This window comes from Pezoporus flaviventris, unplaced genomic scaffold (assembly GCF_033815535.1).
Source record: "Pezoporus flaviventris isolate CSIRO_AGI_PZ_B2104156 unplaced genomic scaffold, CSIRO_AGI_Pfla_v1 ptg000071l, whole genome shotgun sequence".
NCBI lineage: Eukaryota > Metazoa > Chordata > Aves > Psittaciformes > Psittacidae > Pezoporus > Pezoporus flaviventris.
Window position 1 is genome coordinate 673,342 of NW_026892619.1, and position 16,269 is coordinate 689,610.

At 69.2% G+C, this 16,269-nt stretch overlaps 2 protein-coding genes across 3 annotated transcripts; both read left to right on the forward strand.

Moving 5' to 3' along the window:
* Positions 1 to 5,293: 5,293 nt before the first annotated feature.
* SORBS3 (sorbin and SH3 domain containing 3) lies at positions 5,294 to 9,606 on the forward strand. Its single transcript, XM_061472558.1, is given in 18 exon segments — positions 5,294 to 5,370; positions 5,428 to 5,585; positions 5,663 to 5,893; positions 5,949 to 6,011; positions 6,206 to 6,311; positions 6,386 to 6,470; positions 6,548 to 6,589; positions 6,698 to 6,784; positions 7,197 to 7,252; positions 7,597 to 7,676; positions 7,752 to 7,925; positions 7,927 to 7,966; positions 8,072 to 8,186; positions 8,268 to 8,393; positions 8,586 to 8,987; positions 9,073 to 9,140; positions 9,223 to 9,329; positions 9,410 to 9,606. Coding segments are annotated over 18 exon segments (2,079 nt in total). The 3' UTR covers positions 9,472 to 9,606.
* Positions 9,607 to 10,209: 603 nt separating this feature from the next.
* On the forward strand, positions 10,210 to 16,072 carry PDLIM2 (PDZ and LIM domain 2). 2 transcript variants are annotated; one of them, XM_061472384.1, is made up of 9 exons: positions 10,210 to 10,309; positions 11,184 to 11,618; positions 11,989 to 12,140; positions 12,449 to 12,518; positions 12,599 to 12,684; positions 12,758 to 12,800; positions 14,696 to 14,841; positions 15,115 to 15,426; positions 15,524 to 16,072. In XM_061472384.1, the coding sequence occupies exons 2-9, from the start codon at positions 11,526 to 11,528 to the stop codon at positions 15,717 to 15,719; spliced, it is 1,098 nt and encodes a 365-aa protein (XP_061328368.1). In that variant the 5' UTR covers positions 10,210 to 10,309; positions 11,184 to 11,525; the 3' UTR covers positions 15,720 to 16,072. The 2 variants fall into 2 exon arrangements, with proteins under 2 accessions (XP_061328368.1, XP_061328367.1); XM_061472383.1 differs by lacking the exon at positions 12,449 to 12,518 and having other exon boundaries at positions 12,599 to 12,800.
* Positions 16,073 to 16,269: the final 197 nt, after the last annotated feature.

Consider the following 16,269-nt stretch of genomic DNA (forward strand, 5'->3'; position numbering starts at 1 on the left):
CAGAGCCCGTGGTGCGTTCCCTTGTGCCCAGCTCTGGAATCAGCCCTTGTTGCTCAGGAGCTGAGTGCTGGCTGTCCAGGGTGCTCTGGGATAAGCCAGCATCCCCCCCCCTTGGCATCCCACATGCGTTTTGGGGACATCTTTCACCTCCTGTTGGCAACTTGGGCTTATCCGGCTGCTGGCTACCGTGTGCAATCCAAAGGAGCCACGGGCACGTGGGCTTTTCCTGGCGATGGAGGGGGTTTTCCAGCTTGTGATGAAGCTTTGAGGGAAGGATGAGCGATGGTGCTGCCGGTTCCGGCAGGGATGTGGCCTCGAGGGGGCTCTGCTGCAGAGCCCCCGGCGTTGGAAGTGCATCCAGGGAGGGTGGGATAGGGCAGGCTGCAGGTAGGGAACGGAGCGGATCTGGAAGGGCGTTGGAGCAGAGCAGGAGAAGGGAGGTTTCTGTGCAGTGTTCAGGGTTTGAAGCTTGGATCTGTTGAGCAAAGCCTCGTTCTTTCACATTAAACTGAGCTGAGGTGAGCGTTCAAAAGGGATTCTGTGGATTCCTGTCCGGTCGCTTCCCTTCCCGGGGGACACTCGAGCCTCGTCCTGTGCCAGGGCCCAGGCAGCCGCTTGCAGAGCAAACCCCTTCCAGCTCCTCCGCCTCCCCTGTCCCCTGTGCTTGCCCCTGGCTCAGGATCCCTGCCAGCCCCTTCCTGGACCTCGCTGCTTCCCTTTGTGCTCCAGCCCCAGAGAGCAGCGGCTTCGCAGGAAGCTTTCGGACCCCTTGGACCTGGGCCCTGGTGCCAGGCGGGTGGGAGCCGTGCCTGAGCAGGCACTGGGCTCTCCCAAGGCCTCCACTGCTCCTCCGCTTTCCCCTTCCAGAGAGGGAGATGGGGCTGGGGCTTCGCCCCATTCCAGGTGCTGTCAGGGCAGGCGGCTCTGGCTGGATAACGGCCTGGGAGCCATGGAGCAGCCGGGATGCATGGATGCCATACAGGCTCCCAGTCCTGACCCCGCCTTCCCTTGGTTGGAGCTCCTGAGGGGGTGCGGAGCAGCAGTGGGGGCTCACAGGCAGTAATTCACCCCAGGACTGATTAACGCATCCCTTTAACCCCCCCCCCCCGCCATGCTGGCAGCAGGACCTGAGAACCCCCATCCCCTCCTCGCCGGTTCTGGCGATGGAGACCCTGCTTCCCTCATCCCCCCCCCCCCCAGCAATCCCCAAACCCCCCCTTTCCCCCTCCTGCCCCCCCCCAGTGCCAGCCCTCGGGGCTGTGCACGCCCCAACCCCTCACCTCGGGGCTCCCCTCCCTTTATCCCTCCCCAGTGCCCCCCGGAGCTCGGCAGCAGGGACCAGGAGCAGGGCCCATGGGGGGCAGCACGGCTCACCCCCGGCCCCGCAGCCTGGGGTGGGTTTGGGGCGTTGTTTCTGCATGTTCTAGCGAGGTGCATGTAAGGGAGGGAGGCAGCGATGGGGCGGGGGGGGGGGACGGACTGGGGGGGGGGTCTCCTGTTTTGGGGTGCGTTTGGAGCCCCTCGGGGGCAGGGGATGCCCGGACCCCCATTGGACGCGGATGGCGATGCTGGGGTCGGGGCCCGGCGCTGCCTCCTTTTCCTGCGGTTGTTTTATAAAATTCCTTGGATTTTGGGTTGGTTTTTTTTTAGTTCTGTTTAAAAGAGGAAAAAAAAAAACCCAAAAATGCGGAATTGTCCTCATGGGCCGCGGTTTCGCCCCATTCCCCGCTCTGTGCCCGCGGGGGGAGGGGCCGCGGCGTCCCCGAGGGGAAAACGGGGCGAAAAGGAGAAAAAAAAAGTTCAACCTTGCCTTGGCTCCGTGTGGTTATTATGGGATGGAAGGGGAGGGCACGGGGGCTGAGGCCGCTCCTGCCCCGCTGCGTGTCCGCGCTTGCGGAGCCGCTCCCGGTGCTGCACTTGGAGAGCGCCGGGGATGCGCTGGGTGCTCCAAGCCCTGTGTCCGACCTGGCCTTGAGCACTGCCAGGGATGGGGCAGCCCCAGCTCCTCTGTTCAACCCGTCCCAGTGCCCCAGCACCCCCCTGAGCTTCTGCCTGAGAGCTCAGCTCCATCTCCCCCCGTGTCCGGTCCCCGCAGGTCCCACCTGGGGCCTGTTCCCGGCTTGCGGCTCCGGCTCCTGCCCATGGCCCCGCCGCCGCTGGAGCCGGCTCCCAGCTGTGCCGCCACATCTGGCTCTCCTCCGTGCGCGCTGCGCGTCCCCGAGCTCGGCACCGGGGGCAGGGATGCTCCAGCCCCCCGTTCCCTTCCCCTCCGGGTTCCCTCCGAGCGCGGGGGCTCCACCGGGCCCGGCTCCGCGCTGCCACCGCCGACAGGAAACGCTCGCAAACGCTCACAAACGCCCTTTGTTGGCCCCGGCGTTAAACATTGACCTGGGGGCGGGCGGAGGGAGGGAGCCGCAGCCGCGGGACCGGGCGAGGTGAGGCGGGGTCGGGCCCCCCCCGCGGTGGCCCCGGTGCTGTGGGGCGGAGGGGACCCGTTGGAGCGGTCCGGGGGGCTCCGGCACCCCTCGGGGCAGCGCTGCGGGGTTGAGCCCCTCCCCTCGTGCTTCGCCCCCCGAGTGCCCCCTTAACCCCCCCCCCCCCCCCCCGGGGTTGTCCCTGTCCGGCCCCGCTGCCCCATCCCGTGGCCGTTGGGGGTCTGCGTCCTGCCCGTCCCCATGGCCCGGAGGGGACCGAGGGGCGGCCGCCATCGATGGGGACAGCGGCAGGGGAGGGCCTGCTGGGCGCTGCCAGCACTTGTGGGGCGCAGGAGGAAGCGGGTGGGTGCCGGGAGGGGGGTCACGGGGGTCCCGGTGCCCGCATCCTCCGGGGCAGAGGGGATGCAGCCCCCATGGGAGAGCGGGAGGGGGTTTGGTGCCGGTGGCTCCGCGTCCCCCCCGCCAGCCCCGTGAGCGCGCCCGGGAACGCGCGCGGGGCGTGGGACGGGTTCAGCCTCTTGGCCCCGCGCCCTGGATCCCGGCCCTGGAAATGTCCCTGGAAACTCTGAATGGGCCCGGCCCGCTCCGGAGCGGGGAGCGCCGCGGCCGGGACCCCCTGCGGGGACAGCGCCGGGGGTGCCGCGGGGGGGCGCGCCCGTGATGCGCTGAGAGCCCCCCCCCCTTCCCCTTCTCCTCCTTCCCCTTCTCCGCTCCCTGCGTTTCGCTCCGCAGCGCCCTCGGCTCCGTCCCGCTCCCGGTGGGGCCCCCCCCGTCAGGTAAGCGCTGGCGCAGGGCCCGGAGGGGCCCCCATGGCCCAGGCTCTGGGGGACGCAGGATGGGGCTGAGCCCCACGGGGCTGCGGGAGGGCGCAGGGGATGGGGCGGCAGAGCCTGGGGTGCCCTTAGCGGGGGGGGGGGGGGTTGGACTCTGCGCCTGCTGCCTGCGCCCGGGGCGCTCGTTGCTGTTAATTGTGAGCCGATGATCGCTAATTACAGCCCCGGGGGTGCGGGGCAGGAGCGAGGAGCTGAGGGGTCCTCAGTGGGGCGCTGTCCGAGTGGGGGTCCTCAGCGGGGCCCCAGAGCATCAGCGAGAGGGGGCGGCGGGAGGAGCAGGGCAGGGGTGACCCCGGGCGGGCGGTCCCTGGGGGCCGCTCACCCCGCGGCGGTGCCGGGGCCGTTGCTCGCGGGTCCCGGCCCGCCCGGAGCCGCCGTTCCCATCGCGCTCCCCCGGCCCTGTTTGCGCTGCAGGGCGGGGAGGTGGCACCGGTCCCACGGGCCGCGGCCCTGGCGGCGAGCCCGGCCCCGGCGCTGCGACACGTGCCTGGGCGGGGGGGCACCGGGATCAAGGGGTGCGGAGGGGATGGGGGGGAGGGCATGGGGGGGGGAGGGGGGAGGGTGATGGGATATGGGGGTGATGGGGTAAGGGGGTGAAGGGATGAGGGGGTGATGGGGTAAGGGGGTGATGGGATATGGGGGTGATGGGGTAAGGGGGTGATGGGATGAGGGGGTGATGGGGTAAGGGGGTGATGGGATATGGGGGTGATGGGGTAAGGGGGTGAAGGGATGAGGGGGTGATGGGGTAAGGGGGTGATGGGATATGGGGGTGATGGGGTAAGGGGGTGAAGGGATGAGGGGGTGATGGGTAAGGGGGTGATGGGATATGGGGGTGATGGGGTAAGGGGTGATGGGATGAGGGGGTGATGGCGTAAGGGGGTGATGGGATGACGGGGTGATGGGGTAAGGGGGTGATGGGATATGGGGGTGATGGGGTAAGGGGGTGATGGGATATGGGGGTGATGGGGTAAGGGGTGAAGGGATGAGGGGGTGATGGGATGACGGGGTGATGGGGTAAGGGGGTGATGGGATATGGGGGTGATGGGGTAAGGGGGTGAAGGGATGAGGGGGGGTGATGGGGTAAGGGGGTGATGGGATGACGGGGTGATGGGGTAAGGGGGTGATGGGATATGGGGGTGATGGGGTAAGGGGGTGATGGGATGAGGGGGTGATGGCGTAAGGGGGTGATGGGATATGGGGGTGATGGGGTAAGGGGGTGAAGGGATGAGGGGGTGATGGGATAAAGTGGTGATGGGATGAGGGGGTGATGGGGTAAGGGGGTAAAGGGATGAGGGGGTGATGGGGTAAGGGGGTGATGGGGTCAGGGGGTGATGGGATGAGGGGGTGATGGGGTAAGGGGGTGATGGGGTAAGGGGGTGATGGGATATGGGGGTGATGGGGTCAGGGGGTTGGGGTAAGGGGGTAAAGGGATGAGGGGGTGATGGGGTAAGGGGGTGATGGGTCAGGGGGTGATGGGATGAGGGGGTGATGGGGTAAGGGGGTGATGGGGTAAGGGGGTGATGGGATATGGGGGTGATGGGGTCAGGGGGTGATGGGATATGGGGGTGATGGGGTAAGGGGGTGATGGATGAGGGGGTGATGGGGTAAGGGGGTGATGGGATGACGGGGTGATGGGGTAAGGGGGTGATGGGATAAAGTGGTGATGGGATGAGGGGGTGATGGGGTAAGGGGGTGATGGGATAAAGTGGTGATGGGATGAGGGGGTGATGGGGTAAGGGGGTGAAGGGATGAGGGGGTGATGGGGTAAGGGGGTGATGGGATAAAGTGGTGATGGGATGAGGGGGTGATGGGGTAAGGTAAGGGGATGGGGTAAGGGGGTGAAGGGATGAGGGGCTTGCCCATCGCTGTGTCCCACACTGAGGGGCTGTCTCCTCGGTGGGGCTGGGTCCGTCCCTGCTGCGGAGCCGGTGCTCTGGCTGTGGCCGTGGGTGCTGGCTGGGAGCACCCATGACGCAGGGCTGGGACCCACAGTGAGCGCAGCCGCGTTCCCACAGGACACGGGCCATGGCAGGCCGGCTCCCGGCCCCCGCTGCCAGCCGGGATCAGGGCGTTGAGGACGCCCCCGGCTCGCGGCCGGCTCCGTGCGTGCCCCCCTGCGCTCTGCGGTGCGGGTGAGTGGGGACCTGCTTCACCCCCAGCCCTTTGCCCCCGGGGCGCTCCCCCTGCTCCAGCCCCTTCCTTGTGCTGCAGGTCCCCGTCATCCACCACCACGGCTCCAACACCCTGAACTTCGACTTCCAGGCCCCGCAGGCCCCTGGTGCTGCTGAACGTGGCCGGGCCCCCCCCAGGAGCTCAGGTACCACCACGAGCATCCCCACGCGTCCCCAGTGCTCGGCACAGGGCAAGGGCTCCCCTCATCCCCCTCACCCCCAGCGAGCGACTGGTACCAGACCTGGCCGGCCAAGGAGGGGAGGACGCGCAGCCCCACAGCACCCGCCGGCCCCAGCGCTGCCCCCCCCGGGCCCCGGCCCCCCCCGGGCTGGTCGGCAACGTGGACCAAGGACAGCAGGAGGCGGGAGCGGCGCTGGGTCAAGTACGACGGCATCGGGCCGGTGGATGAGACCGGGATGCCCATTGCCTCGCGCTCGGTGAGCGGGGGGCACAGTGCTGCGGGTCATCCCCCCCCGGCACCCCCTGACCCCCCGCTGTGTCCCCACAGAGCGTGGACCAGCCCGGGACTGGTACCGCAGCATGTTCCGGCAGATGCACCGCAGGCTGCCAGGTGAGGAGCCACGGAAGGGGCTGGGATGAAGGGAGCTTAAAGCTCATCCAGCTCCAGTGACAGGGACACCTTCCATAGAGCAGGGTGCTCTGACCCCTGTGTCCAACCTGGCCTTGAGCACTGCCAGGGATGGGGCAGCCACAGCTTCTCTGGGCACCCTGTGCCAGCGTTTGCCTCCTCCTCCATCCCCACAGAGCCCGACTGGGACCCCCATCCCTGCCCCACGGATAAGCTCAGCTCCTCGCTGCCTCCGTCCCCCCCAGCACCTCAGATGAAGCCGGCCATGCCCAACGGGGACTGGTGAGTGCAGTGAGGTGCCTGGTGCTGCCCATGGGTGCAGGGCTCTGGGGCTGAGCCCCTCCTGCTTCCCACAGGCTCCCCTGGGTTGTCACTGGTGCCACCGTGGAGCCCGGCAGCATCTTTGACTACGAACCGGGGAGCCCCTCGCTGCCAAAGCAGGTAGGAACATCCTGCCCCGGGGATGCTGCTGGGGGCCTCGGTGTGCACAAACCTCACCAGCCCCTCGCCCTTTCCAGCCCCCGGCAGCGGTGCCACCAGCACGGGCTCGTCCCATTGAGGTAAGCTGGGGGCCAAGGGGGTTGGCAGCGGGGTCTTGGTGCCTGTGCCAGGGGATGTGGGGTGCGGGCAGAGCCACCCTCGCCTGGTGCAGCCCCATCCTGCCCTAGGTGCTGCTGGAGCAGGAGCTGGAGCAGCTCAGCGTGGAGCTGGACAAGGACATGAGGGCCATGGAGACACGATGGGAACCCTGTCAGGTATCCCGGCTGCACCCCTCCCACGCCCCATGGCCCTGACGGGACGTGGAATGGGGATGGGGTCTCTGTCCATCTGTGCACGCAGCCATTGCACGGGAATGCAGGCAGGGATGGATGCAGGCGGGGATGGATGCGGGCAGGGCTGGGTCTGTGCACAGCTGGATACGGGCAGGGTGGGTGCGGGCAGGGCTGGGTCTGTGCACAGCTGGATGCGGGCAGGGGTGGGTGCGGGCACATCCGGATGGGGCACATCTGGCCGGTACCTCACGGCCGTGCCGTGTCCGAGCCGTGGCCGCGGGGCGCTAGGACCCTGTCCCGGCGCCTCCCGTCCCTCCTCGGCGCTGGATTCCTGCGCTTCCCGCCCGGCCCCGGCCTCCCGGATCATCAATTCCCGCTCCCGCCCCTCCCGCAGCGCCCAGCGCCGGCCCCCGCCGCCCGCGGCCCCGCTCCGGCCCCTGCGGCCCCGCCGTGAGTGCTCCCCGGGACCGCAACGGGAAGGGGGGGGGGGGGCAGAGACCGCGGCTCCGCTCTGGGGCTGTGGGGCCGGGCTTGGGTGCCCGCGGCCCGCACGGGGGGGTCCCGGCGCCGTCCCGGCTGCCCTCGGGTGGGACGGGGCGGGCGGGGCTCAGCCGCTTCCCGGGGCCGGGACGCAGCGTCCCGGGGCTTGGCGGGGCCCCAGCGCTGCGCCCCGCGGAGCAGGGCGGGGGAAGCGGAAGGGAAGCGAACACCGCGGGGGTCGGTGCGGGAGCGGGGCCGGGAGCGGAGCACCGCGGTCCCCGCTGCTCCCGGGCCTGAGCCGCTGCCCCCCGCAGGACCCGGCTGCAGACCCCGGCCATGGAGCGGAGCATCCCCGGGCTCGGCAGCGACCGGAGCCGCGCAGCCCCCGGAAGAGGTGAGCCCCCCCCCCCCCCCCATCCGGGCCGTGGGGCGCCCCATGGACCAGGCTGCTGACACCCCCCCTTTACAGACACCTTGCGGCCAGCGACCCTCCCCAGCCTGCCCGACATGGGGGACCCCGCAGAGGCCGTCAGGAGGGAGGGAGAAGAAGGTGAGGCCGGGCTGGTCCCATCCCGCATGGGATTGGGAATGGCGGGGAGGGGGGAGCCCTCCTCTGACCCCACTTCTCCGTCCCCAGATGAAAGCCGCTCGCCTCAAGTTCGACTTCCAAGCTGAGTCACCCAAGTAAGTGATGGTGCTGCTGCAGTCCCCGGGTGGTGGCGGTGGGGTCCAGGGGTGGCACCGGGGATGCTGGGACGGGCCGGCGTCCCTGAGCGCTGCTGCTCGCAGGGAGCTGACGCTGCAGAAGGGGGACATCGTCTACATCCATAAGGAGGTGGACAGGAACTGGCTGGAGGGCGAGCACCATGGCCGCGTGGGCATCTTCCCCTCCAACTACGTAGAGGTGAGCCCATGAGGATGGAGATGGGGGGGTCAGCTGTGCCGGGGCACCCAGCGCTGACCCTCACCCCACTGTTCCCCCCAGATCCTGCCTTCCACGGAGGTTCCCAAGCCCATCAAGGCGCCGACCATCCAAGTGCTGGAGTACGGCGAGGCCCTGGCGCTCTACAACTTCCGAGGGGAGCTGCCGGTGGAGCTTTCGTTCCGCAAGGTACCAGAACATCACCGCATCACCCATCCCCGCCGCACTGCGCCCAGAGCAGCTGTGGCTGCCCCATCCCTGGCAGTGCTCAAGGCCAGGCTGGACACAGGGGCTTGGAGCACCCTGCTCCAGTGGAAGGGGTTGGGGTTGGAGCTGGAGGAGCTCCTTCCAGCCCATCCCATGGCTCTGTCCCGTTGCCAGGGCGAGCGCGTGTGCCTGGCGCGGCGCGTGGACCACAACTGGTACGAGGGGCGCATCTCCGGCACCAGCCGCCAGGGCATCTTCCCCGCCACCTACGTGCAGGTGCTGAAGGAGCCGCGGGTCAAATCCAGCTCCGAGGACGTCGCACCCTGCGCCAGCGCCAGCCCCCGGCCCCCCGCTGCCTCCCCAGCCCCACAGCGCTCCCCCGGCCCCCCCCTGCCCACCGGCTCCCCACGAGCATCCTCCCCATCGTCCTCCCCCCGGCACCTCGGCTCCGCCTTCCCCCCCTCCCCAAAACTGCCCCATAGCAGCGCCCCAAACCCCTCCCTGGCCCCCCGCAGCCCCCCGCACCCCGCAGCCCCCCATCAGCAGCCGTGGCGCCCAGCCGGTGCCCCCGAGCAGGTGAGTGATGCCCCAGCACCGCGCCCAGCACCGCTGGGGCTGCGGTGCCACGTTGTGACCTGCACCCATCCTGTCCCCGCTGCAGCGCGCAGCCCCCGCCGCCCGCCCCGAGCCCGCCCCGTCCTACAACGGCTCCGACATCCAATGGACACCGTGAGTGGGGCCGGGAGCGGGCACCGCGTCCCCGTGTTCCCGGTGGGGGGGTGGCACTCGGTGGCCTCGCTCTGTGTCCCAGGTACCGCGCGCTCTACCAGTACCGGCCGCAGAACGCGGACGAGCTGGAGCTGCTGGAGGGGGACCGCGTGGACGTGATGCAGCAGTGCGACGACGGCTGGTTCGTGGGTGCGTGGCACTGCTGTGGCTACGGGGACGCGTTGCCCCGGGGTCCCTCACCCCCTCCCTTTGCCTCTGTCCCCCCCCAGGCGTGTCCCGGAGGACGCAGAAGTTCGGCACCTTTCCCGGGAACTACGTGGCCCCGGTGTGATCCGGGCCCTGCGGAGGAGGATTCCGGCCACGCCGCTCCCTGCCGCGTCCCCTCCGCGTCCCCCCCATGGGGACAAAGCGCCTCCAGCTTCCGCCTGCCCCTATGGGGCTGCTCTAACAGGGACCTATCCCTGCACAGGGGGGTCCTCGCAATCCAGTGCCTTAACCAGACCCCTCCTCGGCGCCTCGTGTCCCTCCATGCCGGCGGTGACCGTACCTCCCGCTCCTCTCCGGGCAGTGCCGGGGGCATCCTTGCCGGTGCCGGGGCCTGACCATGACGGCTCTGACCCGAGGTGTTGGTCCAGGGCCGTGCCGCGCACCTGGGAGTCGCGGTTGCTTCTTGTCCATCATTAAAGCTCAGCTCAACCCAAGGCTCAGCCTGGTGGGGACAGGATGGGGCAGTGCCCATGGGAGATGTGGGGCAGGAGCCCACAGGGCGCTGCATGGGGCGGTGGGGCTGCACGTTGGGGGTGTGGCGGTCCCCCGTGGGGTTGTGATGCTGCGTGGAAGCGATGCTGTGGGCGCACAGGGGTGGGCAGGGCTACGTGGGGCTGCAGGGGTGCATGTGTGGGGCTGCAGTGAGGCGTGGGGAGCACGCGGGGCTGCAGCGGTTCGTGTAGGGGTCTGCGGTGATGCCTGTGGGGCTGCATCCGGACACGTGGGACCCCTGGGCCGGCCCGCGCCCCACACCGTGCGCCCCGTCGGGGCGGCCGTGCCCGTAGACGGCGCTGCCGAGCTGCGGCCCGGCCCCGTCGGGCTCCGCCGGCCCCTTCCGAGGGGGAGGCGCCGCTGCCGTGGGGCCGGGCTCGGTTCCGCCGCCCCACGGGGCCGCCGGCTCGGTGAGTGCTGGGCGGGGGGGGGGCCGGGGCCGGTCCCGCGGGGATGCGGGGCTCGGGGGCCCTGATCCGACGGGCAGGGACGGGGGTGCGGGCAGCGCTGTCCCCACGGCCCCGGCAGCGGCTGGAGCCGCCGGCAGCCCCGGAGCGTGACAGGCACCGCGGCCACAAAGGCAGCGCCGTGCCCCGGATGCGGGATGGACGGGGCAGGGGATGAGGGGGTGCGGGAGCAGGGGTGCGGGAGCAGCGGTGCGGGAGCAGGGTGCCGCAACTCTCGGGGGTGCCCCCGGCTGTTGGGGTCCCCGGGGAGCCAGACCTCGGTTCCCAGGGATGCTGAGCGGGGCTGGGCACGGGGAGCGGGTTTGGGGTTTTCTCCCGGCGCTGCAAAGCCCAGCCCAGGAAATTCTTCGTGGCAGCCTCTGAAACCCCTCTTTGTGCACTTGGGATGTTAAAAATGCCTTCCCCGGCGGTTGTGGATGTGGATGGGGTGCCGGGATGAGGATGGGGTGCTGGGATGAGGATGGGGTGCCGGGATGAGGATGGGGTGCCGGGATGAGGATGGGGTGCTGGGATGCAGATGAGTACCCTACTCCTGCTGCCACCCTGGGGCTGTGTTGGTGGGGCTGGGCTGGGCTGGGTCCTGAGGGGACCAGCGGTGCCAGAGCTGATATTCAGTGGATGGTGCTGCCCCTTCCCATCGATCCCATCGAAGCCAAGGGCTGCTGCGGGCCCCGTGCTATTCCAGGGGATGTTCAGCATCCTTTACCCGTGTGGGTTTGCTGCAGGACGAAGGGCTGGGGGGGGGGGGGGGGGGCTGGTTCTTGCAGCCCTGATGCGCAGCAGGATCCTCCCCTCGCCAGCTACATCCTCCCCTCAGATCCCTCTGGTTTGGCCTTGCCGTGGCCAAACCAGCACCGATTTCCTGCCTTGCCCAAGACCCCGGTGACCGCGGCCGCTCCATCCCCTGCAGCTGCAGCCTCGCACCCCTCGGTCCCAGGGGAGGGCTGGAAGGGGAGGAAGCCACCAAGAGCCTTGGCTGGGGACAGCGGGGCAGCAAGAGGAAGCTGCCGGCACCCTGTGACAGCGCGAGGGCGCGGGTCCCCTCCCCGGAAGGAAGGAGCTCTTGGGCTCCATCATCCCCGTGCAGGGTGCAGGGTCCCTGCTCTGCCCCATCCTCTCGGCACCCGGCCTGTCCTCACCCTGCGCAGGACCCGCTGCCATGCCCGTGACCGTCACCCTGCCCGGTCCTGCCCCATGGGGCTTCCGCATCGCGGGGGGAAGAGACTTTGGGAAGCCCATCACCGTCTCCAAGGTAGGAGCCCCCCACGGGCCCTGGGGAGGGATGCAGGGGTGGGCTCCGTTCCGGGGGTGGTCCAGGAGCGGATCCTGTTTGGTGTCCTTGAGGGATCCTGCTCCATGGGGATGGGTGATGGTGGGAATGGGTTCATTGAGCTCAGCAGGGCTGTGCCGTGTTTCCATTGGGGACCGCAATGGGAGCATCCTGGATTTGGGGACCACCACGGAGCTGGCTGTGCCCATCCATGTGCTTGGGCACGGTGATGCACGAGGATTGCATGACATGTGTGGGGCTAAGGGGTGGCGGGGGAAGGGGGGGGGACACGGGACTCGCTGCCCCCAGCACCACCAGGATAACACCGGGCCCATCCCCATGTCCCATGGAGGTGGCAGAGCACGGGAAGGCGGCCGTGGGTGACCTGCGCCCGGGGGACCTCATTGTCACCATCAACGGGGAGAGTGCAGCCGAGATGCTCAACGTGGAGGCGCAGAATAAGATCAAGCAGAGCCCTGGGCAGCTCCGGCTGCAGGTGGAGAGGTGGGTGCTGCGCTGCGGGGACCCAGCCACGGCCGAGCCGGTTGTTTTCCCTTCCAGCGGCTCCTGGGGCTCCGCCATTCCCATGGGAGCCCGTCCCGGGTCTGTAATTAAGGATCAGGCAGCGCTGGCAGCCGTTACCCGGCCAACTGGTCCCAGTTGGGGGCCTGGGGGTGCTGCAGGGGAATCACAGACTGGTTCATGCTGGGGGAGACCTTAAAGCTCATCCAACCCCTGCCAGCGGGCAGGGACAGAGCGGCCAAGCCGCAGGCTCCTGCATGCCGGAGCCACCACTCTCCCTTGGTCCCCAGGTCCCCGGTGCCACCTCCCAGCCACACCAATGGGGACACCTCACCGGAGAGGCTGGGAACCCGCTTCCAGGTGAGCCGCGGGCAGCCCCCGTGCCCTGGACCCTCATCCAGGGCCGGTTTCAGCTGCTGGCGTCTCCCTCCCGTCCCCAGGATGCGCTGTGGATGCAGGAGGAGAGCCGGGGCGCCAGGAGAGGCTCCAGCCCCGCGTCCTGCAGCCCCCTGCCCGGCAGCGAAGGGTAAGGCTGGACGGGATGGGCAGGGCCCGGGCAGGCTCCGGTATCTCCTGATGGCTCCATCCTCTCCCCACAGCTCACAGCTCATGGAGGAGATCGCCAGTCCCGGCCTCTGCCAGGTGAGCAGGAGCTGCGGGCTGTGTGGGGCCAGGCAGAGCTGCTGGGGGATCTGTGCAGTGTGAACTTTGTGATGCTGAACCATCCCCTTGGCACCCCGAAAACATCCCCTTGGCACCCCGAAAACATCCCCTTGGCACCCCGAAACCACCACTGTTCACCCCAAACCCATCCCCTTGGCACCCCAAACCCATCCCCTTGGCACCCCAAAACCACTGCTGTTCACCCCAAACCCATCCCCTTGGCACCCCAAAACCACCACTGTTCTCACCCCAAACCCATCCCCTTTGCACCCCAAACCCATCCCCTTGGCACCCTGAAGCCACCGCTGTTCACCCCAAACCCATCCCCTTGGCACCCTGAAACCACCGCTGTTCACCCCAAACCCATCCCCTTGGCACCCCAAAACCACCGCTGTTCACCCCAAACCCATCCCCTTTGCACCCCAAACCCATCCCCTTGGCACCCCGAAACCACCGCTGGTCGCAGCCCTGCTCATCCCCGCCGCAGCGCCAGCTCCCGGCCCGCTCTGCCCCGGGGCCGGCGTCCTGCCGCGGTGCCGCCGGTGCCTCCCCGCCGCGCTGGCAGCGCCCCACGGGCACCGGCTCCCTCCCTGCGCTCTCCTCGCTCCTCCCCGGCCCCTCTCGGCAGCGGCGCCGGCCTGGGGAGCCCGAACCAGTCTGGGGAGCGCAGGGCAGGGCCGGGCCGCGGTGCCCGGGGGCCGGGATGCTTCCCTCGCCGCCTGGACCGGTCCCGGGATGCCCGCGGTCGCCCCGTCCCTCCCTGCCGCGGTTTCGGGCGGCTGCGGTGCCCCGGGGGCAGCCGCTGGCTCCGGGCTCGGCCTCTCCCTGCTCTCGCTCCTTCCTCGCTTTCCCTCTCCTTGTTTTCCAAGCCCAAATTGGGAAGCGCCGCGGCCCATCCCGGCTGCCTTTGGCCACGGCCCTGCTGCCCCTTGGCTCCTCCGGGCGCACGCTCCCTCCTTCCTCCCCACATCAGTGTTCGCTTTGGTGCCGGCCCTAAAAGGGTCCCTCCCTGCCCCAGAGCCCCCCTCCATGGGGCTGAGGTGGGGGCTGTGGCCGGACCCGTGCCCAAAGGGGCACAGAGGGGAAGGGCTGCCCTTGGACCATGCTTTGTGCCACATCCCAGTGCGGGCTGGCACCGGGTACTGGTGGGGAGGAAGCCAAAGCGCCCAGCTCCACCCGTGCCTAAGTTTAGCTCATCCTTCGCTTGCCTGTGGCACACAGAGCCCTGGGGCTGCCCCTCTCCGCCTCTGCAGGGTCCGGGCACAGCGTTCCTCATCCCCACCCCGGGTTTGCATCTGATGGCGGCTGCTCCCGGGAACATCGGCTTCCACTTATCCGGGTTTCGCCTTTCCTGCCCTGAGCAGGAGCAGATGCAGGGAGGGGACGGAGGCAGGCGCGGGGTTACCAGGGTGGGAGCAGAGGGATTTTGAGTCACAGCCTGGTTTGGATTGAAGGGACCTTAAAGCTCCTCCAGCTCCAACCCCTGCCACGGCCAGGGACCCCTTCCACTGGAGCAGCTTGCTCCGAGCCCCTGTGTCCAACCTGGCCTTGAGCACTGCCAGGGATGGGGCAGCCACAGCTTCTCTGGGCACCCTGTGCCAGCGCCTCAGCACCCTCACAGGGAAGAGCTTCTGCCTCAGAGCTCATCTCAGTCTCCCCTCGGGCAGGTTAAAGCCATTCCCCTTGGCCTGTCCCATGCCGAGCCATGGAGCATCCCTGCATCCCTCCTTGGGACCACCCATCCCTCTGGGGACCAGGGCTTGGAAGAAGCCCTTGGGCCCCATCTGGGTGTCCCCATGCTGGGGGGCTGCTGCAGCACCTGCACAACCCCTGGCACCCAGCACCTCACCCAGCTCCTCTTCACCCCCTGCCAGGAGCGAGGAAGCCTCCACAGCTCCCCGGGGTCTGCGCTGCCTCCACCCCCCCGCCCACCCTCACCGGGGCTCGAGGCCCCCCCAAACCCCTGGGACACCCCCGGGGAGCGGCGCAGCTCTTCATGCTCCCCCAACCCCTGCAGCAGGTACGGAGCGGGCTCGGGACGCAGACACAGCGAAGCTCCCAGCCCCACGCACCCATCACAACGCGATGGCTCAGCACCCATGGGTGCTGCGGTGCTGAGGGAGCCCATGCAAAGAGTTAAGGCACCTGCGGCGCAGGTCGGGCTGTGGGAGGGACGGGGCAGGCTGGGGCAGCTCCCCAGGGTGGAGGAGCCGGTGGAGGGTGGTTTGGGCGCAGCCCCACGGACCCAAGCGTTGGGGTGCTGGGAGCCACCCCCCGGGTGCCGCTCCCGCAGCCCGGGCTCGGAGCCGGCCATGAGGCGCTTGGAGGAGGACTCGGAGGTGCTGAAGATGCTGCAGGAGAACCGGGAGCTGCGGGCGGCGCCGCGGCAGTCCAGCACCTTCCGCCTGCTGCAGGAGGCGCTGGAGGACGAGGCTGGAGGTGAGGGGGGCTCGGGGTGCGGGAGGCTCTGCGGGGTGCGGGTGCGGCCCTCACGGCCTCGTGTCCCCGCAGCGCCCTTCCCCAGCCGCCTCTCGCCCAGCGCCCGCAAACCCGCGCCGGGGCTCCCGAGGCTGCCCCCGTGTGAGAAGTGCGGCAGCGGCATCGCGTGAGTGGGGACCGGGACCGGGACCGGGACCGGGAGGGGGTCCCCGGGGAGCCGGGTCCCGGCTGGGGCGGGCTGTGACGGCCCCGTCTCCCCGCAGGACGCAGGCGGTGCGCATCCGGGACGGGCGGTACCGGCACCCATCCTGCTACGCCTGCGCCGACTGCGGCCTCAACCTGAAGATGCGGGGGCACTTCTGGGCCGGGGACGAGCTCTACTGTGAGAAACACGCGAAGCTGCGCTACCAGGGCCCCCCCGGCGGCACCAGAGCCCCCACGGTGCCCCCCCACTCCTGAGCCCCACGCAGGGGGCGATGGGGACCTCCCCGCTGCATCCCCTCGGGCACCCCAACAGCCCCATTGCTTTGGTAGGGTTGGGGCTGGTGGTGGTAGGGGGGTGTGAGCTGCAGCTGCCCCCTTTGCCCTTGCTGTGTCAGGGTGCGTGTGATGAGCTTGGGTTAGTTCTCAGCCTGGGTTGCAGCAGCTGTATGCACCCCGGGGCGCAGCAGGGACATAACGGGGGGGCAGAGGGATGCTTGAGCACTTAGGTACCGGAGACGGGGCTGGCACTGCTTTGTGCACTGACTGCAAAGGGCTTCTCCGAGCTATTAAACCAGATCTCTATATAAAGATAATATATATTTGCTCCACTCCCGTGTCTGGTCTGTGCAGGGCGGGGGGGGCAGAAGCACCCTTCACCCTCCCAGGGCTGGGTGGGGGGAATGCAGGCAAGGACCCCAAACCCTTCCTGCCTGCACCCATAGCAGCAGTGGGGAGCTGATGCAAACCCCCTGCCCCAGGGCTGGGGGGCCCCTGGGAGGTGTCGGGGTTTATTGCGGGCTGTTGG